General features: G+C 34.3%; 1 protein-coding gene across 1 annotated transcript in view; it reads left to right on the forward strand.

Moving 5' to 3' along the window:
• The window catches only part of LOC150095280 (DNA primase large subunit-like), a 235,407-nt gene extending 220,399 nt beyond the window's left edge, over positions 1–15,008 (forward strand). The window contains exon 14 of the mRNA XM_090410636.1: positions 14,934–15,008. Within this exon, the coding sequence (XP_090266762.1) occupies positions 14,934–15,008 (75 nt within the window). The remainder of the gene's footprint in view (positions 1–14,933) is intronic.
• Positions 15,009–25,873: the final 10,865 nt, after the last annotated feature.

Below are 25,873 nucleotides of genomic sequence, written 5' to 3' on the forward strand. Positions count from 1 at the left end.
CATAGTAAACCTGTGCAATTAAAAAATTAAAATTTTTGGTCTAGCCAATACCAAGAAGTTAAAAAGGAATTTCTAGAACTATCAATGAAGCATGGAGGATTTGGACTTCCAGTCTTAAAATTCTGCTATTTAAGCAATACAGCTTCAAAAATCCATAAAATATTACAAACTAATCACATGTGCTGACCTTCTCTGGTACTACTTGGATTTTCATCTTCCCCTGTTTGGAGTTAATGATCATAAAGGTCCAAAAGTTGAGATTGTTCCTGAATACTACAACACTATGCTTGACTCGAAGACTGCTAAAACACACCAGAATTGACATTCTTTCTATTAAAAATAAATAAATTTGGTATAAAGAAATCTTTCGTCTCTTTCACTGCAAAGTTCCACAGTTGGGTACTGACAATATTTTGTTTCATAACTTGAAGTTCCAAGGGTACCATAACAGGAAGGATCTTGTTTGGAGAATTGCATATGATTGCCTTCCAGTCAATGCCATTAAGTGGAGGTACTTTAACACCAGGGATCCAACCTGTGACATCTGTTACCAATTGGAAACAGTAGAACATGCATTCTACAGCTGCCGTCTTGCTCTGTGTATTTGGAACAGATTATGTAATGTGTTGGGCATGCCACCATTTTACAACAGAAAAGGTTATTTTTTTATTTTTTATTTACAATACCCACCACCTATCAGCAATGGGAAGAGAATTTCGATTTTTATAATTAATGAATTAAAATACCATTTATGGAAAGTTAGAAATAAACTTGGATTTGAAAACCAGCAATACGACATCCAAATGCTTTAAAATATTGTATTATGGAAATTTTATTGTTCAGCCAGACATTTTTTGTATTTAGAAAGAAGCATTCTAGGAGATATCAAATTTAATCACTAGATGGTGTAGACCACCCATTATGCAATATTCATCTGGGGGGAGATAAAATTCTGTCTATTCTTGCTACGAGAGGTTTTTTTAAATAGTTCCATCCTCTTAATTTAATGTAGTCTTATAGTCAATTGCAGGGATGACTGGAGAGCAATCCCAGGAAGAGAAGAGCAACACAAAGCAGTTAAACCCAAATGGGGCTAACCAGCTGGTTTTCCGTCATCTTTGCGCTTTAGTTTCAGTTGGTTTTTTGGTTGTTCATCTATATGAGATTGGTGAAAAAGTTAAACTGATAGCCTTTTCTCTCTCTCTCTCTCTCTGTCTTTTTTTTTTCTCCTAATACTATCAGGCTCTCTTGCACTCCTATACTAACTATTCTAGGCCTATAACGAGCAACCCTTTACTTTTCACCTCAATAAAGGTCAAAACATCTGGGTAGTGATTCTTCCCATAATGCATACTCTTAAGGATACGTGCTTTGCATTATGGGATACTAAGGTAAGTGATGTGTAGTCATTAGCTTTAATATACAAGTTGCCCCAGTCCTGAAAATAGTTCAGGCGCAAATTTTGTTTGTTTACACTTGGATAAAGGATTAAACCAAGTATATAATTTCTTGGTATCTTCAATTTATAGTATAACCAAGGAAAAACCTTCCAACATGTGATGGAACTGGCATAGTGCTTATTAAGTGCAAAAATTCAAATGTTTCTCTCCTCAAAATCCTATATCAAACAAGATGAAAAAGAGATTATGGAAGAGATAAGGAGAGGGGTGGAGGGCAGATACATAAAGAATATAAGACTCAGGCCAGGAGAGCGACTTATATGATGAGGAAGGCACAACAGGAATATGAGAAGAGATTGGCACTAAGATCCAAAGAAAATCCTATGGAAGTTTTTAGCTATGTGGCCAGTAGGAGGAGAAATGATTGTGGAAGAATGACACTGCAAGATAAAAATGAGAATAGAATGATGTAGAGAACACAGTGGAGTTGTTCAATGAGCACTTTATTGGAGTATTTCATCCTGGAGAAGAATGTTTTAATACTAGAGGGATAGGACAGGTTCAGGGTTTAGAGGTGCAAGAGGAGAGTTGTTCCAAATACTAAGTACTCTGACTCTTAGTAAAGATGTGGGACTGGATGATATTTCGCCACGGGTTTTGAGAAAGTGTGCTAAAGAACTGACAGCTTCATTGACCTTGCTCTTCAATAAAAGTCTGGCTGCAGGAAAGGTACCCAAGGAATGAAAGGAAGGTAAGATAGTGCCGCTGCACAAGGGCAGTAGCAGACTGGAAGTGTCTAATTATAGGTCAGTTTCTGTGTCATCAGGAGTTGTTAAGGTTTTGGAGAAATTAGTGAGACTATATATAGCGTTGGACAGATGAGGGTAATGTTATCTTTGAGAATCAACATGGATATGTTAAGGGGCACTCTTGCTTTAGCAAGATGATTGCCTTTTATAATAAAGTGACAACAACAGTTGATGAGGGAAAGGCATATACTGCCATTTTTTTGGATTTTGCAAAGGCATTTGACAGGGTGCCACATGATAAGTTGATATTTAAGTTGCAGCACATGGGTTTAAATGTCGGGTTAGTCAAATAGATTCAGGATTGGCTGTCTGATGGCTATCACAGAGTTGTGTATGGTGTGGCAATATCAAGGAAGGAGAAGGTTACAAGTGGGGTTCCACAGGGCTCAGTACTGTATTGTTCAACTTTTATATCAATTGTCAATGGATTGCAAGGGAATATTCAGTTGTTTGCAGATGATGTGAAGCTGGGAAGGGTTATCAGTAATAGCTCAGATGTGGCAGCCCTGCAAGAGGATTTGAATAAACTAGACAGATGGGCAAATGAATGGGATATCAGTTTAATTCAGCACAATGTAAATTCTTGAAATTTGGGATCCATTGATTGGAGGAGCTATACTGGAGAAAGTAGGGGAGACTAGAGATCTGGAGGTGATAACTGACAGAAAACCGAAATTTAGGGAGCATATTGCAAAATGTGTTGAAGGTAACCCAGAGGATTGCTGCAATACTGAGAAGGATGCTGACCTGCAGAGGTAAGAGTTATTCTGTTGTATAGAACCCTGATTAGACCACATTTAGACTATTGTTTTCTCAAATTTGGTTCCCAGGATTTGAAAATGATAAATTAACTGTGGAAAGGGTACAGAGGTAGATAACAAAGATGGTTTCAGGACTGTACAGTGTCCGTTACCAGGATCAATTGAGGGAATGTGGACTGCAGTTTGGTAGAAGAAGGAGAGGTGATATGATTAAGACTTTTATACTGTTGAGAGGCAGTTACAGGGTAGACATTTGGGAGTTCTTTTGCTTGGTGGAACGGCAGGAAGGAGCGATAACAAGAGGCCATCCCTGGAAGTTACGAAGGGAAGCTGTGAGCAAGAGAAGTGGTTTCTTTGCATGGAAGGTGGTCGAACAGTAGAATGCATTGCCTGAGAGAGTGGTTAGAGCAAGAACGGTCAATGAGTTCAAGGAGTGGTATGATAAGACTGTTTCTTAAGAAGGACCTCCCACGATGAGTCTTGACTCCATGGAGGCCTGAATAATAATAAATTAAAATGGAAAAGAAAGGTGACAACTTCCAAATTAAGTATAATTAAACAGACTATCACAGATAAAAGTTGTCATGGTACGAAAATTATATTAATGACATGTATTCTGAAAATGGAGAATTAGTGTTGTAGCACAAAATACTCAACTTTATACTCTTAATTATAAAAATTTAATTAAAAAAACAACTGACAGTTCTTTTTACCTTTCAACTCTCTTTAATTTTACATTTTTCATTCCTTTCAAGATTTCTCTTAAGTCTGGCATTGGTGTCGTTTTATGATTAAACGAATTAGGCTGGTTAGATTTATTATTGAATATTTTTTCAGGGTCTTTACTTATCTTATTCTGCAATGGAAAATAATAATAATAAAAAAAAGTAACCTTAGTAGGAAAGATGAAATGAGAGATATTTTAGTATAACATTAGCTTAACTCAGGTTCATTAGTCTGAAATTTTTATAATGAAAGTTCCTAAGAGACTGCTGTAGTCTCAAAATATGACCAAAGTATGTTCATTTATTAATTAATGAGAGAATAACAAATATTCATTTTATACCAGTTAGGCAAAAATATGTCACTGAAATTTCAAAAGCACTTTCAAACAGGTTACGAGAATACAAACCTTCAGCATGAGTTGTCAGGATACTGAGCTATTTAAATACATGGGTTCTAAGCAGAGGTCACTATCTTTTAATTACCCCTTTGATTAAATATTTATTGGCTGAATAGCTGTTAGTTCTTATCAAAAAATCAAGAAGAACCAAGAATACTGCAGTGGCATATGCAAACTCTCAAATGATGTGCAATGAAAATTATTAAAAGAAAGGATAATAAATCTAATCAATTTATATGATATAACTTTTGTCATGAGTTTCCTATGGTATTTCACTACTTAAAAAAACTCTTCTCAAGAATCTGTTTCACTTCTTATTGTAATTACTTCTCACATCAAACGAGAGTTCATGTATTAAAAATACATTAAGTTCAAGTCTAATCTACTGTGGCAACTTAAGTTTGGAATTATTTGGATTGTTAAGAACACTTCCAAACAGTCAATAAAATGATTCTTATCAATGAATGACTGGTGTAATGTAAAGCATATTTTGCAAGTAGGTTAGGGTTAGATAATATGAAAACCCACACTAACATTCATGATAGCAACATTCAAACTCTGAGTAGTCTGTTAGTGCATAGTACCTCTGCTCTCCAGCAGCCATTTATGCACCAGCAAATATGGACTTCTGACATTATGCTTTAATGTATGATATGATTGCAAATCATACAAAAAATTTATATTTGAAGTGATCAATTTCACTTTGGAAAAAGAGTTATGCAGTTTTTTTTTTTGCTTACTTGGTATAACAGACACTAGTATCTTTTTTTAAAGAATTCTTATTAAGCTTAAGCCTTTTAGGTTAGGTTCCTTTCTTTATAATTGTAATGTTTCCACAGATCAACAGTTCACTTATTAAAATCTCACAAGCCACTGTATAGTTGGTATCTGATGAGGACAAACTATTCCAATCAGTTATTAAGCTAATCAAATCCTTAACTGAAAGTACTAATAAAAAGGTAACAGGCTTTGAAGTAACTATCACGTGTAAGTAGTGCAATACCAAGACTCATGCTGGTTGCATTTTTGTAAGCAACTTATCACTTTTAAAAGTGAATTTAAAAATTTCTCATCAAAAAGAAAAAAAAAAATTTTAAAAGACATCTTTTTAGCACTTTCCAGTGTCAAGTTGAAATATTAATCTTTTTTTTTTCTTTTCTTTTTTTTTTCATTTATTTATTTATGTGGAACACTGACTTTTTTCCCACTAGTCACAAATCTTACCAAGTTATTTTTCAATCAATAGTTGTTAAAACAATGATTTAAATGCACTATGTGAAAACAAGGAAATGATTTTTATGAAGGTCCAATGAAGTTAGAAACCACACATGCTCTGTGTGTGTGTGTGTGTGTGTGTGTGTGTGTGTGTGTGTGTGTGTGTGTGTGTGTGTGTGTGAATAACTTGAAATAGTACTTCCATTTCCCTTCTTATCGTGGAGTTATAGTCTTTAATTTCTACTTTGATGGTGTTTAAGTCCTCTAAGATTTGTTCCCTGAAGTTTCTTAGGAAAAACCCTCACATCAGCTTCTCCATCGTCTTTGTTTACTGCTTTAGTTAAATGTAAACTGTTGCTGTTTCTATTTACTTTACTTGTAGTTTTAAGGGGGTTTTTTGGGAGAAGCATTAATATAACTCTGGCATTTCCATTTTAATTTCTTGTCCTTAGACACTTTTCGAAAGTTAGATTCTGTTACACATGCAGGATGATAATATTCGTGACATTCAAAAGAACATTGCAGTGCTTCGTTTTTGTCTATCTTACATTTGTAGCTTTTGCAGTTGGCGACAGACATGACTCGGCTGTTGACCCTGAAGGAGGATTAGTAGGTATCATTTAAGTGAGGATGGCAGTCATCTCAGCATGTGGCTTGAAAGATTATATGGCTTATCAGTGACTATGGTCTTTGTTCTGCTGTAGCTTGAATTTTGAAGAACTAGTTTTACAGGAACAACTGGATCGATTTCAATGATTAATGAGTCTACTCTTTCAGATTACTGAGAAGATTCATCTGAGCACATTTTAAAGGCAATTACTTACATTTAAGTTGAGAACAGGAGCAGATTCAGCAATAGGCATTCACTCTGCACCCTTTAGCGACCCAAGAAGATATATAGAAGTCAATGTCGAGTGTTATTTTCATAATTAGAAGTAATACTCCAACAAGTCTTTTTGTCTTCATAAATTCTTCACAATGAATATTAACATTTTGTTTCGGTTCCAGAAAATTACTTTCTCCATTTCATGTTATTGTATGCCCACTTCATAGAATCTAGTCTGGCAAATTGCCAATTCATGCTGAAGGGGAGAAAGAAACAGAGGATGTACGAACTGGTCACCAATAAGCGAAATCACGTGCTTTATACGTAAAATTTTCCAACTGTTATACACGCAAAATAGTTACCACTTTAAAAACTACAGTGTTTATAAAAAAATAAAAAAATAAAAAGTTAAATTTTCCAACGTGTGATAATAAACAACTTATCCCACAAGCCGGATTGATTACTCTATTATCGGAATGGATTCTCCTTCTTCTGACATGTGCAGAAGTGTCTAAGGGTCTCGCATCTGTGGGCATACAGTATTGATCAATACTACTTACATAAAATGTTAAGTTATTATAATACTAATACATGCAGGCGATTCCAAAAATTCCACTTAAATTTAACCAAAATGTTAATGCTATATTTAACACTAATTACTATATCAGCAAAATTCAGGCTGGTTAAGTATATTTCCACGTTCTTTTCTACTCCAAGAGATCTATTGGTAACAAATAATTAAACAAATAATGGTATCAGCTGTCATAAACTGTGCAGATTAAATTGGGCCTATGAAATTTGAGAATAGCAAGGTTGCAATTATAACTTTTTTTTTTTACTTTACAAAAAATTGGAAAATCAAAAGCAGTGGGGAAACAAATAAATGTTTTTTTTTTTGTTTCATCACGCCTAATTTTTTTGCAGTCTGGAATATACTATTTCATATGGATCTCATATGCCTTTCCAAAACACAGCATTGGAAAGGCATATGGGATCTGAACTGCTGAACAACATAGTAAGAAATGACTTCGGAAATTTCATGTTTCCATTCATGAGATATACGTTTCATTCTTATTTACTCATATCTTACTTTCTTAATTTGTCCTTTGATTGATTCCCAAGATGGCTGTGGCACCACTGCTGGTGGTGGTGGCGGCGGCGGCGGAGGCAGCAGAAATACTGGTTTGGAAGGTGGAGAAACATTTAATGTTATCACAGGAGCAATATAACTGTTACTCAGTCCTGAAGAAGGGGAAAAAAAAAAAGTTAATCTACTACAGAGAAAAAAAACAGACAAAAATCAACAGCTATGATTACTCCTTCAACTATTAGTTGTTTCAGTATTGAGGAACAACAGCAATTGTGGACAAATGGTCAAAATAACTCTCATAATAAAGATAATGGCATATTCACTAATAAAATACTTCTGATAAATTAGTTTAGAAAATCAGAGTAAAGTATATACGAGGGTGGTCTGAAAAAAACAAAATAATTTTATTTTTTAAAAAAAATCTCCCTTAAGACTAATACATTTATTCCAGCAATGTTCCAGTGCCATTATCCAGTCCCTGTAGTGGTTCTCAGCAAGATCTGCAAAATACCTCTCTACCTGCAATCACCTCTTGATTTAAAGGAAAAAGATGAGCAGAGGAAGAGTTTTAGTTTTTGGAAGAGATAGAAGTCACAGGAATAGGGTGTATGTGCCAACAATTCATAGTGCAGATCACTTAATTTTCCTATTGCCAAAACACGTTTGTGGGCAGGTACATATTCCTGATGAAAGACAATTTTTTTCTTCTGCAAACCGGGTCTTTTCTTACGAATTTTTTTTTGTCTAGTCTGGTTAAAAGATCGGAATAATATTCCCCGGTTATTGTTTTATCCTTTCCAAGATAATTAATAAACAAAATGCCTTTAGTATCCCAAAACACAGATGCCATGACCTTACCTTCTGATGGAACTGACTTTTTCTTTGGCACTGAACAACCAGCTTCTGTCATTGTTTTGATTGCTGTTTGGATTCTAGTGGGTAATGATAAATCAACGCACAAAAATCAGTTTTATTCTTGTTAAAAATGCTTCAAGCACTGTTCAGAGATTTTCATGCGAGTGAGTTTTGGATCTGCTGTGAGCAAGTGCGGCATCCATCTTGTGCAAAGCTTTTTTCATATGCAATTCTTTATGCAAAATATATCCTACAGGTTCTTTCGAAATGCCTAGTCTCAGAAATTTCATGCACTTTGACTCGTCAGTCATTCAATACCATATCGTGCACTTAATCGATGATTTCTAGTGTTGTTACACTTTTTGGACATCCTTCATGCAGATCATCTTCAAGGCTGGTACGGCCACATTTAAACTCTGCAACACATTTCTTAATTGTCGAAAATGAAGGAGAAGAGTGCCCATAAACTTTTATGAACTTTGAATGAATTTTTTTGCTGTTAAACCTTCTTTTACAAAAGAATTTTATAACCACATGATACTCAATTTTATCCATTCCAAGGGATACAGACAACACTTTTGCTTCAAGTAGCTGTATAAAACAAACTAATTGATAGAATGACTCGCAATTTCATATGGATGCTCATGACAGATTTACCAACTTAGAAAAAAAAAATCTTGTCAATAGTTTCACCATCTATGGTCGAAGCTCAAAACTTTTCAGACCACACTCATAGTACGATTGGTAATTTCGTTATTATGACTGTATGCATATACATAACTGGATGTTATTACATATGAGAGACCATTGTGGTTAACGAATGTAGTTCTCATAATTGTCATCAGCAACCTTCAAACAAATACTGGTACTGAATACAAATTTGAGAATCATAAGCAAATCTGTATAAGGTGAAGTCCGTTATGAAAATTATAAGCAGCAACCACTAGTGTAACAGCTGTTGTATGGAAAGCTAAGCCCAAGTATGAAAAGAAACTGGCCCTGCAAGCTAAAAACAACCCAAAAGAATTCCATCAATATGCTGCAAGTAATAGAAAGAATAACTACTGAATGCAGATGGTGTTAGGGTGACAGATGAAGGTTGTTCAACTAATTAGTGACCATTTTGCTAAAAGCTATCAATCTGGTTATGCAACATTGAGTTCACTGTTACCTCTTCACTGGATGAAAAAATGCAGGTGTATGAAGAGAGGGAGGTATTAGAGCTTTGCACAGATTGAATAAGAATTCTGCAGCAGGGACTGATAAGATATCAGCATAGGTGCTAAAAGAGTCAGCTGAATTAGATATTCTTTTGACCAGGCTATATAATTTGAGTCTCAGAACAAGGAAGATTCTGTAGGAGTGGAAAGAATATATGGTGGTGCAAAGACCAATGTATCCAAACTAACAACCAATCAATATCTCAGGAGTGGTGGTGAAGATTTTGGAAAAATAGGTCATTGCCATTACTAGCACCACTTTCATGTCTCTCAATGACTTCGAGCTTTTCCACTTGCTGCAGATTGGCAACAATATATTTGGCATAGCATAAAAAAATTGCATTAACTGATTATTACGCACATCGAATTTGCATTAAGTGAGGTTTTCCTGTATTCCCCAAAAGATAGCAAAGTATGGAGTAAATTTATGCTTTGTAAAGTGCAAAGTGGATAACTTTGGGATTTCAAACCTTATAAGGGAAAGCAGACTGTACTCTGACATGATAAATATTTGGATCTTCCCTTGTCGATATTGTAGTAATGGAATTACTTGACCCCTTGCTGGGGGAAGGTTATCGAGTTACAAAGGATAACTATTATGTGTCCTGAACTTGCCAATTTGCATTTATAGAATCGTACAGATTTGTACCTAAATGCAGAAAGGTGAGACATCCTCCAGATCTGGTGCCAGGAAACTGTTAAAGGTTGAAATCTGAGCTTAGCAGCAAGAGAAAATCTTAGTATTATGTTGGGAAGACAAAAAAAAAAAAATGTTTTTCTGCTGTCTTCTCTGCACAATCCATCAATGAAATCCATAGAGAAACATGGTTTCAAGAACCCATTGCTGTGTGTGCATATACCGACACAATGGGAGGAGTCTACATGTGCAATTAGTGGCTATCATTTTACTCTGTAATGAGGAAACAGCATAAAAAATATTACAAAGTGTTTGGACATATGTTGGATTTTATTATTTGGAATAGTTTCCTCCTGTACAAGAAAAGATATGGCTACCATAACATATCTAGATAACAGAGTAGAAATCGCCAAAGCATTGCTACAAGTTTATGATCCTTCTTCAGCAAGCAGAAAAACAGGCAATCCTTCTGAGCAAATAAACACCACACACAAATATCATGTCTGCTTGGGAAAAAAAGACAATCTAGTGTCCAGAACCTAAAACTGCTTTGAGCATTCATCCTTGTTTTACATCGTTCCATACTGTTCAAGATATATACATTTTGAACAGTATGAAGACAAAAATATTCCCTTTCAGGGCCATCAAGACAGTCCTTTATTGGATTACAAATATTGATAGAGAGATGACTGAGCGTAAATGATTCTAGTTCCTCTTGAAGAGGAATTTGTTTTTATAATACACAAAATAATAAATTGAGCAGTGGTGAATAGTGCTTTTTTGAGGAAATAAAATAAAAAATAGGGAGGACCATCAGGACACATGCCCTCTAGGTGCAAACATTTTTCTTTTTTTTATGTCAACATACACAAAAGTTGGGAAATCTATAACGGATTACTGCTATATGTAATTAACATCAGAGATAAGACTAAATATGTTTTTCTTTTTCAAGCCTCCAATAAATTGGGTGATGGCCTTGCACTATGCTATTTTACACAACCAAATTCATCTACCCACCTAAATATTTTCATAAGCATTCATGCCAGTACAGGTGTCCCTCGATTAACGTGGCTAATTAATCCCTCGATGTTACTGCGTATATCAAAATAGTGTTAACCAAGTCTAATAATAAATGGTAAAAATCACAATTCGTCCATGATCGATTACTGTATTAATAATTCGTTTTATACAGTACTCTTTTAGGAAAGATAAAAGTGAATGAAAAGTAAATGTTTAATAAATACTTGTACCTACATTATTTACTGCAATTTTTTTTTTTTTTTTTTTTTTTTTTTTTTTTTTTTTTTTTTTTTTTAAAATCAAGAGTAGTTTGAACAGTTTTTTTTTTTTAATTAAAATTGGCATATATTCCATGCTAACAAGCAAAATGACTCTCCAAACTCCTTGGCAAACAAGCAATAAAACAAAGAAAAAACACTGCAAATCTAATGCATAATGGTACAAATTAAGTGGATATTGAATCCAACGTTATTTCATAGCCAAATATAGAAACTACAAGAGTTTCATGCCGAACATATACAAACTAAAAGTTTCAGCAGATGCAAGCATAAGCAACCATATGGGCAACTCGTAGTAAAGGTGGAGAAAGCTCCAGATCACTCTCCTTAGTATTTTCCATAATATAAAGCACATGAGATGTATGATAAATATTGAATCCAACATTATTTCATAGCCGAATATATAGAAACTAAACATTTCGGCAGATGCAAGCATAAGCAACCTTATGAACAACTCTTATTAAAGGTGGAGAAAGCTCCAGATCACTCTTAGTATTTTCTATAATATAAAGCACATCTCCTAGAGGAGATGTATGATAAATAAGCCTTTGGCTCTCTATTTCAGTAATACATGATTGTTTATTTTCAGTTACAATCTAAAAATTATTGAACAAAGAATAAAAAACAACAACTAAACCATACTATACAGATATTGGAGGTCACGGTATCTCTCAGATACAATTTCTTGTCAAATATCACAAACCTTTTCATAACATGTGTTAAACCAAACTGACAGCAAAAAACAGTACAGAATATCACTCTTAAATATGAATGCACAGCTACTCATGACCTCCAAGCTATACATTGAATTGTGTAAGAATATTTATATTAAGCATTTTGCATGCATCTGCCAGATCAGCTGTGAGCTCAGCAGGGTTAAAGGCACGTTAATTAAAACTCTTGCTGCGTATATAGGGATTGCTGCAATTAATTTCCCCACGTTAATCAAGGGATACCTGTAGTGAAGATTCTAATCTGCAGCCACTCAGTTAAAAAATAAATAAATAAACAGCAACCCTGTCCAGTTGGCTACCCAAGTTTAGTTGTCTCAATCAGAAAAATGATAGAGTAGAATAAACCATGATTTTGTTTTGATTGGAATTATGGCAACAACGAGACACGTATATTGCATGGTTATTTTCCAGTACTTTGCATGTTTGCTGAAAAATGCAACTTCCTGGCAGAGAAAAACCATCATCTCAGTATGAGACTAACTTATCTCATACTATTAGATCATCCATAGTGCATGCTTACACTACAGACAACATACCTCATATCTGGGAAAATGATGTTCACTGGCAAATTTGTTCTGCATGGGGAAGAGCCCTAATTTCTAAAAAGGAATGAAACTAGGATAAATTTTCTATTGTTTCAGGAATTTCATGGTCACAGTTCTTACAGAGCAAAGTTTACTGGATGAGCTATGATATATTCATAGCATGTTTTCCCCAACTAGCCAATGCAAAAGTAACTTGGAAATGTTTCCACTGTTCATCCTAGAACACACCAGACTTCAAAGTTTTACGTTACTTGAAAAGAAAAACAAGGAATATGGCTACGTTCAGAATATAGAACGTAGAAAATAAACTTATTATTAGTAGTAATATTTTACTAAATGTGGGATGAAGGAACATTTTTCATGTATGTATCAATTTATATTAGAAAATTTGTGTTATAATGTAAACCATTCTATAACAGCACAGTGATAATAACAATAGTTACATAACTATTTATTATTCCCATTCACTCGGGAAGAACAAATAAAATAAGATTAACTATTAGTTATTATCAAATTTTTATTTCTAATGGGAAAGAAAGAAAACCAATTGCTATTAGATTATGCAATTTTCCGAATATCTACAGAGTAATCATCAACAGAAGATTACTCAAATTCCGTTTTTCATGAAATACCAATTTTTATCAATCAAGAAAACATGTTACAATTGAAAAGTAAATTATTTCACAAAAAAAAAATAAATAAAATAAAATAATATAACGTGAACTTACCCCTTGCCAGCACACAGCACTGATGTGATATGGGTTGCAAATTTCTTGTGTGCTGGATATATATAATGATACCTTAATTATATTCCAAACAATTCTGAATAGTAGGCTAAATCCTTCTCGGAGATGGTTTATTTCTTAATTTTTGAAACATTCTGTGTACCACAATTCCACCTAATTTAACTGTTTATGAATGCCTATTATAAGATTGTTTTTAGTAAATAAGAATACAGTTTGCCAAAAATGAAACTTTAAATTTTCATAGCAGTGAAAATTTATTAGACAAATTTTCAAAGCTATGAAAGCACTCAAAATTCCTTAGGTTGCTGCTCACAGCACCAACAAGAAAAAGAAGAGAAAGCTTTGGTACCTACATTTATAAAGTGCTCAAACAAGTTCATCCTGACATTGGAATTTCCAGTCAGTCAATGGCTGTAAGAAAAGTTTGATTATGGATTTATTTGAACACATTGCCATGGAATCAGCTTCACTATCAAAATATAGTCATCATTCTACCATTTCCAGCAGGGAGATTCAAGCTGCTGTACGTCTTATAATACTAGGAAAATTAGCAAAGCATGCAGTATCTCAAGGTACAAAAGCTATAGCTAAATACACAAGTTTTTCCTAATTTGGCAAAAGACGTCAAATTTTATGAATGTCTTTAATGACTGTTCGTATTTTAATTGCTGCATATTTTATGTAATCTTTGACCTTCTAGTTTAAAGTCTTGAAGTTTGGGAACCATCAATGGGAGGATGCATACTTGATTGGAGGAGCTATACTGGAGGAAGTAAGGGAGACAAGAGATTTGGGGGTGATGATTGAAAGAAAACTGAAATTCAGGGAGCATACTGAAAAAGGTGGTGAAGGTAACCCAGAGGATTGCTGCAATACTGAGAAGGATGCTGACCTGCAGAGATAAAAAGAGTTATCATTCTGTTGTACAAGACCCTGATCAGATCACACTTAGACTATTGTTTGGTCCCCAGGATTTGAAGGGGATAAATTAACTGTGGAAAGGGTAGTACAGAGGCAGAATAACAAAGATGGTTTCAGGACTGTACAATGTCAGTTACAAGGATCAACTTAGGGAATGCGGACTGCAGAATTTGGTGGAGAGGTGATATGATCGAGACTTTTAAACTGTTGAGAGGCAGTCACAGGGTAGACATTGGGGAGTTTTTTCACTTGGTCGAACAGCAGGAAGGAGTGATGACAAGTGGCCATCCCTGGAAGTTACGAAAGGAAAATGTGAGCAAGAGGGTGAGGAGTGGTTTCTTTGCATGGAGGGTGGTTGAACCGTGGAATGCATTGCCCAAGAGAGTGGTTAGAGTAGGAATGGTCAATGGGTTCAAGGAGTGGTATGATAAACTTTGTTTCCTAAAAACGACCTCTCATGATGAGTCTTTTGCCTCCATGGAGGCTTGGATGATAATAATAATAATAAAATAATAATACAATAAAGTTTGACAGATTCAACAATATTATTGCCTTATTTCTTTTCTTCTTGTGTGAGAGAAAATGGTAAAGTGTCATTCTTATAATTATACCAGATGTTCTGTTGGCAAAAATAGTAAGTAAATAATTATTTGCACTTTCTTTTCAAAACACAAAGAAAGAACATTGTAAATTCATCCAATGAAAAAGAAAATACTACATATTTTTGTTATATTATCTGGTTTTTTCTTGTAGTACAAAGAAGAAATCACTACACACAAGATGGGAGAATACAAGAGGATAAAAATCTGTAAATTGATTACATTTTAACCGGTGACGAGCTATGGAAATTTTAACAAAGGGCTCTCGTCGTCTAGTAATAAAAAGCCATATTTCACACAAAAACTTTTATTAATATAGCTTCTGTACAAATGCCAATCAACCTGTAAAGGCTATCATTTTTAAACAAATATTTTGTGATCTAAACATGAAATATTTGCACACAATCATCTGTGTTAATTTATGTTACATAAGAAAAGCATTTTTTATGTATCAAAATATAATAAGAATAACATCTTTTATAATCGCACATATGCAATAGTCTGCATTTTTTTTATAAAAAAAATAAATTTGTTTTGTTTGAGATAGAAGTTTTTATGACAAACAATCTATAAATAAATATCTAAACACAATAATATTGAAATACGTTATCTCTCTTTTGTTTTTATACTTCAAGTGATAATCAACAGTACCAACCAAGGGGCATTATTTTATAGTACTATTTATATGTGATTACCAAAAGTAAATTCTTATTTGTAAAATGGTAGTAACAGTAACTATATTTTATTTAATAAAATCACTTGGTTAGGTTACGTTACGAGTTTGTCGCTTAATATATTTCAAAAAAATTGTTTATTTTTTTGAAAAAATAAAGCAAACAAGAAGAACAAGGGACTCGTGCGAGCCCCTTATAGCTCACCACTGATTATAATAGAAAAATCATGCCAAAAATTAAATAAAATAACAAAAATTGTCAATTTGTTATTTGTTCAATTATTTAATTAAATAAAAAAAATTAATTAAAATTAAATTATAATAATTTAATTTATTACTTGTTAAAGTAGCTAAACTTTTGCTACTATTCCACACAAAAATGCATGAGTATGTTCCCCAAGTGATTTACGTTTGTGACAATCGTCTTGCGAAAAATTTTAAAATAAATTCTCTGAAATATCTGCAGATTGAGTAGGTCTATAACCTCTTCCCCCCCAAAAAAATGATTATGTAACACATGTGCCTTTTATTTTAAAAAACTCAAATCCTTTTATTTAAGATAATTATATCAAATAATTTAATTTTTTTATAATAAAAGTGAAACTGATTATTATAAATTAAGAAATTATTTTGGCATAAATAATCATATCAGCCTGTAAAAGAAAATGTCAGTATTTCTGTATTAGGATGTCTGCTAATCAAAATCAAAAACAAAACAAGACATTCTTTATGTATTCTGCACTCTAGCTTGAGGCACTTTTGTGTGACTTTTGAAGTGTTCTCTCTGAATAGCAGTGATAGTAATCTAAGCCTTTAGTTTTTCCTTGAGCTAAGAGGATTATTATCAAGTATTTCTAAGACAGATTATTTCAAAAATAGCATCCAGCAGCAGTAGAAGTAGTACTGTTTAGAATTTTTTTTAAAGAAAAATAATACTACTGAACTTTCTTTTGTGTGGTATGCATATAAAACAGTTTTACATATTGAAAATATATCATAGTATTTCTAAAAACTTAGAATGATTTCAGCAGATAGCTGATTTTAGATTGCAAAGAAATGGTACAGAATTAAAAACTTCGACAGTACAATAATATTATTTTATTGCTTTATTTCTTTTGTTGAAACGGTAAAATGAAATAGAATTTGAATACTAAGCTTTCAAACCAGTAAAAATTAAAAGTAGTTATGTAAATGAGTTTGGGGAGTGGAATGAAGCTGTAAAAAAATCCTCAAAAGAGCATAAATTTTGAATTATTAATATGTATAGGATATCTACAGGGTTACACACTGGATATTATAGCAATGTGCATCCTACAAAAATCTGCTGCAATTTTATGTGAAAGACACAGGTGAAGAGTCCCTGCTAAAATATCATGGATATAAATTTTTGATACTAAAGACTCACAATCAGAAACCAAGTAATGTAGTTTAACATCATTTGTTGTTCATAAAAACAAAACAACAAAAAATAATAATTTGTTTCTAAAACTGAAATGTGACGATCCACATAATGGTATTTTGGGAGGAAAGAAAGCAAAAGGTCATATTTCAATAAATGTTATTTAGAAAAATATAAATATTTGACAATCTTTTCAACTCAAACAAACATTTGAAAATTCACAAAAAAGGCTTCTATATCATCAGTAAAATGAAAGAACATAAAACTGTTTCGTTCCGTTGCACTGATTTGAAGAATAAGACAGCAAATTTATTACTTCTAAATAGATTCGTTTCCTTCTGTGGTGACCATGGTTAAAGAATAGTCCCAATGTAACCCATGCATGTCATAAGAGGCAACTAAAATGGTACCCAGTGCTGGGAGTATAGCTGGACCACCCTGCCTCCAAGGGATATAAATTTGGAGGCCTGGTCCTCCAGGTTGGATATGGGGCTAACAACCCCACCCTGTGAAAATTTACATGTTGAGAAGTCCAAATAAGATAACCAGCTGCTTTTACAAAAACAACCTGGCAAACAATGTAAGGAATTGAGACTCAGAAGCTGGAATGTTCTTTCTTTATACTGAAGTAAGGCCTGCAGTTGCTGATGCAACAACTTTACAAGTATAGGATTGATGTAACTGCAATTGAAGAAATTAGATGGGCAGGGCAGTTCTTTAGAAAGAAGAAATTATATACTATTTTATAGTTGTCATACAATAAAGCATGTTGAAGAAACTAGATTCATTGTGAATAAAAAAATTAAACGTCTTTTAATGGACTTTAAAGCCCAGTGATCCTAATATTAGAATTAGAGGAAAGTTCTCTAATTATAGTATTATTTGTGCGTATGCACCAACAGAAGAGAAGGCCGATGATCAAAAAGAAATATTCTATGAAGACTTGGATACTTTTTGGTAGTTGCCCAGCTAGTAATATTAAGATAGTCATTAGAGACTTGAATGCCAAAGTGGGAAAAGAGGCTGAATTTCAGCCAGTTGTTGGCAAATACAACCAACATGAAGTTACCAAAAGTAATGCTTTTGGCAAGGGTTGTAGATTATGCTAATTCACATAATATGGTAATTGGCAGTACCTTTTTTTCCAACATAAAAACACTCAAAAAGCAATTTGGAGATCACCAAATGGAAACACTCAAAACCAAATTGATCACATCTTAATTGATGCAAGGAATAAAAAATCAACCTTATTTAAAAAATATAAATATGTAAGAACTTGTAGAGGGGAAGACATTAACTCTGATCATTACTTAATTGTAACCAAATTATATGGAATAAATTATATGCCAAAAAACAACACTGAGTTTGTTTGGAAAAATTTGATTTTTTTTGATTAATTTTTTTAAAAATTAAAAGATGAGATATACAAAAATGAGTATATGATCTTCCTGTACATGGTAAAAGGTAGAATGCCAATGAAGTTTTGATCCATGAAAAATGCTGGAGTGGTCTGGCTATTTTATCCATCTTGGCTGGTAGGGAGGTTAAAAAAAAAATTTCTTTTGAAACAGATTGAAATAATACTATTAAGTATAATAAGAGATGAGAAAAATAAGTAATCTGTAATTAAATAAGTGTCTTAATCTGCTTTTGTTACTGTTAAAGCATTCCTAAAATGTCGTAAGGTTTTTAAACTGGATAACAGAAAGCAAAAATTCTCTTTATGGTGTGTTTATTTAGAACTTTCACACACAAGTTTTTATACTTTCACTGATGTTTTTAGCATATTTGAAATATATAACAAACTTGGCCTTGGAAAACACTGGTATTGGAAAAGCAGCTGGTGAAGGGGAGAAAAAAAATAAAATAAAATAAAATCTGCCAGTGACATTGATCTAATAGCAGAGAATGAACATCAGTTACCAGAATTAACTGTTTCTAAGGAACTTAATGATTATGGATTAAAGATCAGCATTCACAAATAAAAATGGTGTCTACAGGTAATAAGCCTATGAAAGTTTCAGTTAATGATGAAAAATTGGAAGTAGTAGAAAGATTCATCTATTTGGGAAGCATGTAACACACATGGCAGTCCAAAGATGATATTAAAGCATGAATTGCTAAAGCAACTGTTGCCCTTCAGAGGTTACAGCCACTGTGGAAAGAACAATAAAATACAGCTAATTACAAGACTAACGCATCGATATCCTTGTTAACTCTGTTTTCTGGTGGTGGAGCAGATATTCCTGCTCCACCACCAGAAAACAAGAAAATATCATCACTACAATACATTGGAAACAGCTCAGATGGCTGGGCCATGTGGCTAGATCAGATAGCATACCTAAAATATGCACCATAGAGGGCTTGATGCCTGGTAAAAAACACCAGGATAAAGCAGAATCACCTGGACAGATAATATTAGCAAATGGACTAATTCTTCATTCTCCATCTCATTATGAAAATCCCAAAACAAACATTTAAAGTATGTGAGGACTGTCACCCAATGGGCTACATAGACTACGGGTGAAGAAGTAGTAAGCGGAGCATGCACATGCAGCTACTTTGTAATTTTTTTTTTTTTTTCAATTTGTTGCTTAAAGAGTATCAGAGTTAAGCATAATACATCTCAATGTCTATATGTATTTGTAAACAAGCATTAGCACATGCTAAAATAAGTTTCCAGATTACATCAAATCTAGTCGACACTTATTAAACTGAATTTGTGCATCAATAACAAAAATGTTTACATCATGAAGATTTACATTATTAGGAGGCTAATAATGTAATGTAAAACCTAGCGATCTTACATCAATCCACCTCCTTTACCAACCTAGAATCAACCTTGAATACAGATCTGAACACCCTTGGAAAAGTACTTCAAGCAGTGGTACTTGAAGCCAAATCCAACAAAAACAGTGTCCTCAGGGGATTTCACCTGTACAATGCAGAGGCGAATCGACAACTCAACCTTTCCTTCTGTGGAAAAATGGTAGTAGAACATGTGCCTCACCCAAAATACCTTGGAGTGAGCCTGGACAGAAGCCTAACCTATAAAATGCACATCAACCTCTCCAATAAAATTAAAACCAGAAATAACATCATTTCAAGGCTTGCTGGAACAACCTGAAGTTGTGGTGCAGAAGTCCTAAAATCATCTGCACTAGCCCTCACATTCTTTGCAGCAGAATATTGCACCTGTCTGGGAAAGAAGTACACACACTAACATTACAGACACCCAGATGAACTCTACCATGCGCACAATTAGTGGGATAGTGAGAAGCACCCCTCTCTCCTGGCTGCCTGTTCTAACATTGCTCCACCACACATATGGAGAAGACAAGCCTCGATTAAGGAATTTAATAAAGCAATGAGCAACCCACTCCTATCCCTACACCAGACTCTCATAAACCCACCTAGTCTTCACCTCAAATCTAGAAAGCCTCTCTGGTCCATGAACTCTCTTCAGCTGCACTGCCATCAATATCTGACATATGGAGAGAATACTAGTCGAACAATCTCCCAACAAACGGCTTCCTGGTAGAAGATCCCTGTGCTCCGCAGCCTGGTTTTGATCTTCCTAGGAAAATTTGGTCATCCATAAACAGGATCAAAACTAGTCAGGGCAGATGTGGCTATCTTCTACATAAATGGGGGCTGTCAGATCACCCTTATTGTGATTGTTCTCCCGTGGCTCAGACGATTACTCATATTGTGTATGACTGCCCAAGGCCCCAATTTCACAGTGGTGGCCTACAGGACATCCACAAGGTGACGGATGAGGCCTTGAATTGGCTTTCCAGCCTGGACCTTCACCTGTAGTTGGTACGATGGTGGCAGTGGTTATGGAGGAAACAGAAGAGCATGGTCCCATCTCACCACGAAGACGTTATTCTCGTAGTCCACGTCATAGTATCAGCAGAACTCCTCGTGTTAGAAGATGATGATACAGTGTGAAATGGGCCTCCTGCAATGGATCAAGTTTTCTCACACAAGACAACTGTTCTCTACTTAAACCTCGGCTACAGCTACTTTTATGTTGCGAGAACATGCAGCCTTGTCATACTTGGTGCAGCAGGACAATAATTGTCCCTGGCTTAATTATGACAAGTTACTTTTGCTTTATAATTTAAAAAAAAAGAGGGAAAGACTTAGAAAACAGGTTGTGCCTTTTATGTAATGAACTTTTATATGTTAAGATTTTCATCATTTGTTTTCTGGAAATTGTGATTGTAATTTTTACTAACCAGTTTTAATGTAGCCATAAGTATAAATAAATAAATTAGGATTTATAAATTTAGTTTATTCCTTTATCCAAGTGTGAGCAAACAAAGTTTGTGCCTGAAAGTATCTTCAGGACTGGGGTAAGGCAGTACAACACCAGGAAACTCCTTGCAAAGGTGGAGCAAGCTACCAACACTCCTATCTCAGTATCTCCCATAATGCAAAACACATCTCCTTGCGGATATGCCTAATGTTATGCATTAAGCAAAGGGCCACAACCCAGACTAGTTTCGACCTTTATTGAGGTCTCTTCAGTGGAAGCCAGGCCCAAGTGGAGATACCAGGCAGAAGCATTAGCAGGTCATCTCTACCTATAGGTGCTGTTGTACCACCTTACCCCTGTCCTGAAGATACTTTCAGGCGCAAGCTTTGTTTGCTCACACTTGGATAAAGGATTAAACTAAATTTATTATACTCTAACCAAGTCAAAAATAAACTTTCAACAAATAAATTAGGAGGCTTACATATTTTATTTTATCATATTAAATTTAAGTACCTCATAATAATGTGTGTGTGTGTGTGTGTGTGTGTGTGTGTGTGTGTGTGTGTGTGTGTGTGTGTGTGTAATATAAAATATTACACATATTACACTTGCTGTTCTTCACAGAATATGATTACTAACTTTATGGAAAAGTTACCCAAGGACAAATAATTTAAAACATAGTACAAAAGACAAAAGTAGGAATGACCTTAAAAATGGAAGAGGTATGTGGCTCCTGTTATACAAGGATGAAAATCTTAATTCCTCATTGCACTTAAATTTCACTTATTCAACATCTGTTTTCTAACAGACTGTCCATATTTAACAAAAAACACTGTAGTTTTTCATCACAATCTGCAGTTCCTTCTGTCTCCATTAGAGCCACAATAATTATGAATATATTAAACAAATCCAGAGTCATTGCAGAACACCATTGTGGACACAGGAAGTTAAAGATGCAATGAAAGAAAGGAAGAAAATATATCAAAAGTTCCTGGTGAATAAGTCTGCTTGTGCTCTTAGAGAATACAGAGACAAATGTTAGAAAGCTAAACAAGTTAAACAAAAAGTAATGGGAAGACTTTGGTAAGAACATAGAAAATAAATATCAAGTTGGCAAAATATTTTGGAGGCTGTTGAAAAAGCCAGAAATGGAGAAAAGACTGCTGTAAAAAGAAGTAGAGACGAGAAAGGTGACATGAAAATTGGAGAAAACTAATTACTTTGAAAAATTGCTAAATGAAAGAATCAATGACAACACAATGCTAAAAAACCATTCAACAGGCATGCAATCAGGAATACATATCCATCTATACTTGTAGTAGAAAAAGCCATCAAAAGACTAAAATGTGGAAAGGCAGCAGGAGTAGATGATATTATTCAAACAGAATGTTCAAGTATGAACGTATAGAATTCTTGCATGGTTGCACTGCATAGTTCAGAAGGCCTGAACAGAGAAATGAATTCCAGATGATTGGTGTCGAGTTCTCATAATACCCATATATAAAAAAAGAAATACAAAAGTGAAAATTACAGAGGTATTTCCCTAATGAATGTTCTTGATAAGATTTATGCAGGTATACTTGAGAAGGATTGGGAAAGGAAACTTGGTGAAGAACAAGCTGGATTCAGGCCCAAATCTATATCTAATTTAAGTCTAAACTTAAATATAGATTTAAGTTTTGTAGATCTGGAAAAAGGCATATGACAAGGTGCCAAGAAAGACGCTATTCAAAATAGCAACAGTTACATGGCATCAATGGGACATTATATATCAAGCAATAGAAGTACAGGAAGATGGTATGTCCGAAAATTTTAATGTGATATACAGTGGAGTCGACAGACCAAAGAGCACAAGCAGGAGTCATGATTTGGATTCATAACTCCCTTTCAAAACAGTTAAAACATACATTATGGAATGAAAGAATAATAGAAGCTAGAATAAAAATAAATAGAGGCTATTTAAATTATACATGTTTTTGGTCATAAAATGTTACAAAATATAAGACTTATTGTTAAATTGACCATATATTTAAAAACTTACTTCTGTTCAAATTGCCTACCAGTTTCGCTAGTAATTGACTAGCTTTCTCAAGGCTTGCATAGTACAAAAAATTGTAAATGCAAAAAGGTTTAAGAATACAAAGAACCGTTAGTACCTGTTAAGGTAACACGTTCGCACGGCATATCTACTCAGTATCATGAACACGCATAATATGATTATTCGCGTACTGTAGCTCTGTTGAACTGAGGGAATTAATTAAATTTTTTAAAGTATCGTTCAGTATGGCCCTCTGATTTCTGTTTAGGTCACTGCCCGTACGTAGGTACAACTGCTGCTTCTTTAAATACCCTATGTCTGCAACTCATCTATGTAGGGCATGGAGCTGTTATTCCAGTCTATAGTGTGGTTCGAAGTTGAAAAGTGATGTGCCAATCCAGAGGCAATCGTTCTGTTGTGATTAACATTGCCGACATGTTCTTTCTTGTCGGCTTCTCGAAATCTGTCCGATGTAGGAAAGACCGCACGTGCAAGGAATATTATACACACCTAGATATTTATAAAATGGAACACTGTCTTTAGGAGATCTTAGAAACTGTCTTAAGCTATTTGTTGGTTTAAATACAACCCTGATGTTATGGGTCTTTAACAATCTCACAATTTTTGTGGAAGTTGAAATTATAAAAGGGATGACTGCTGTTGAAATTTGCTGGGAGACTGTTCTTTGTTGATGATGTTTCGGGGATAACCATTTTGTGATAGCGTTGTAGCTATTTGAGACAGTTCTACTTGAACTTCTTCTTCGTCAGAGATAAATTTTCTAGCTCGATTTCTCAACATTGGATGATGCCATGTTTCTGTGACTTATGATGGTTTGAAGAGTAATGTAGATATCGTCCAATGTCTGTTGGTTTTTTTTGTAAATTGGCAGTTTGATACTGTTACCTTGTCTTTTTACTATTAAGTCCAAGGAGTGTAGCTGTTCGTTATTTTCTACTTCTAGAGTAAATTTTATTTTATTGTGGAGTGCACTGATTCTATTAACAAACATATGAAGTTTTTCTAAGTTGTCTTTCTATATGATGAAGATACCATCCACATATCTCCACCATATAGAAGGTTTAGGAGTAATGCTAGTGAAGATTTCATCTTCAAATTTCTCCATGAAAAGGTCTGCCCATGGCTAGGCCTTCTGTTTGTAAACCTTGTTGTTAACTTTGAAAAAATTTGATTGTAGGCAATGCTTGAACATCTTTGTAATATCTGCAGGAAAGCAATCTTTGATAGTGTTCATTACTTCTTCTACTGGTACATTCGTAAACAAAGACACTATGTCTAGACTGGCCATTATGTCTGTTTGTGTTATTTTAACTTTTTTGAGTTTGTCCACAAAGTGTTGAGAATTTTTTAAGTAGGACTCAGTTTGTCTAATTTTTCCCTTAAGTAAGTTTGCTAGGCGCTTAGCCAATAGGTATGTTGGGGAGGACCTGCCATCCACAATCGGACGAAGTGGCACTTCTTTATGCACTTTAGGCACCCCATACTGTCTAGGAGTAATCGGATGCGAGGATTTGAGTTTTCTTTTTAGTTCTTCAGGCCAAATATTCATTTGCAGATCAGGAAGTTTGTCTCATTGTGGTTCTTCACGGTACGATCTCTGTTGAGGATTTTGTACATGGAACTGTCAGATAGCAAGTCATTTATCTTCTTAAAATAGTCTTTTGAGTTAAGTATAACTGTGGCATTCTCCTTGTCTGCTTTCGTTATTATTATTTCTTTGTTCTTCCTCAAGTTCCGAATAGCTTTCCTATCATATGGAGTGGTATTCAGTTGTGTTTGTTTTGCTAGGATGATAGTGCTTTTGAATCTAATATCATTGGCTACACCTTGTGGTAGTGGGTAAAGACTTCTTTCAATTCCACACATAAAGTCCATTTTTGGACTGTAATTAGGAGTCATTGAAAAATTAAAACCTTTCTTTAGAATCTCTGATTCATGTTTTGACAAGTTGAAAATCACTTTGATAAGCCCCCTCCCCCTGATAAGTGATATTAATTGCCGCAACTATTTTGATGACATTTCGAATAGTCTAGATTATGCGACCTGGAATTATATAGACCACATGATAGAACAGAGCTACGAGAAAACTTTCCAGTTCAATAAAGCCAAACAAATTAGAAAATTTAATGAACTGTACAAGAAAAAATACCAGACACACAAAGGCCTCCAAGTTAACAGTGATTTTCAACTTGTCGAATCATTGCCTTTCGAAATATGAATCAGAGATTCTAAAGAAAGGTTTCAACTTTTCAATCACTCCTAATTACATCCCAAAAATGGACTTTATGTGTGGAATTGAAAAAAGTCTATCCACTACCACAAGGGGTAGTCGACCATATTAGATTCAAAAGCATTATCATCCTAGCAAAACAAAACGCAACTGAATACCACTCCATATGTAGGAAAGCTATTCAGAAATTGCGGAAGAACAAAGAAATAATAATAACGAAAGCAGACAAGGGGAATGCTACCGTTATACTTAACTCGAAAGACTATACTAAGAAGATAAATGACTTGCTATCTGACAGTTCCATGTACAAAATCCTCAGAGATCCTACCATGAAGAACCACAATGAGACAAACTTTCTGATGTGTAACATGAATATTTGGCCTGAAGAACTAAAACGAAAACTTAAATCCTCACATCCCATTACTCCTAGACTGTATGGAGCGCCTAAAGTGCCACTTCGTCCGATTGT

The sequence above is a fragment of the Typopeltis vanoorti genome, chromosome 20, assembly GCF_054136105.1.
Source record: "Typopeltis vanoorti isolate ZY-2024b chromosome 20, IOZ_Tvanoo_1.0, whole genome shotgun sequence".
Lineage (NCBI taxonomy): Eukaryota > Metazoa > Arthropoda > Arachnida > Uropygi > Thelyphonidae > Typopeltis > Typopeltis vanoorti.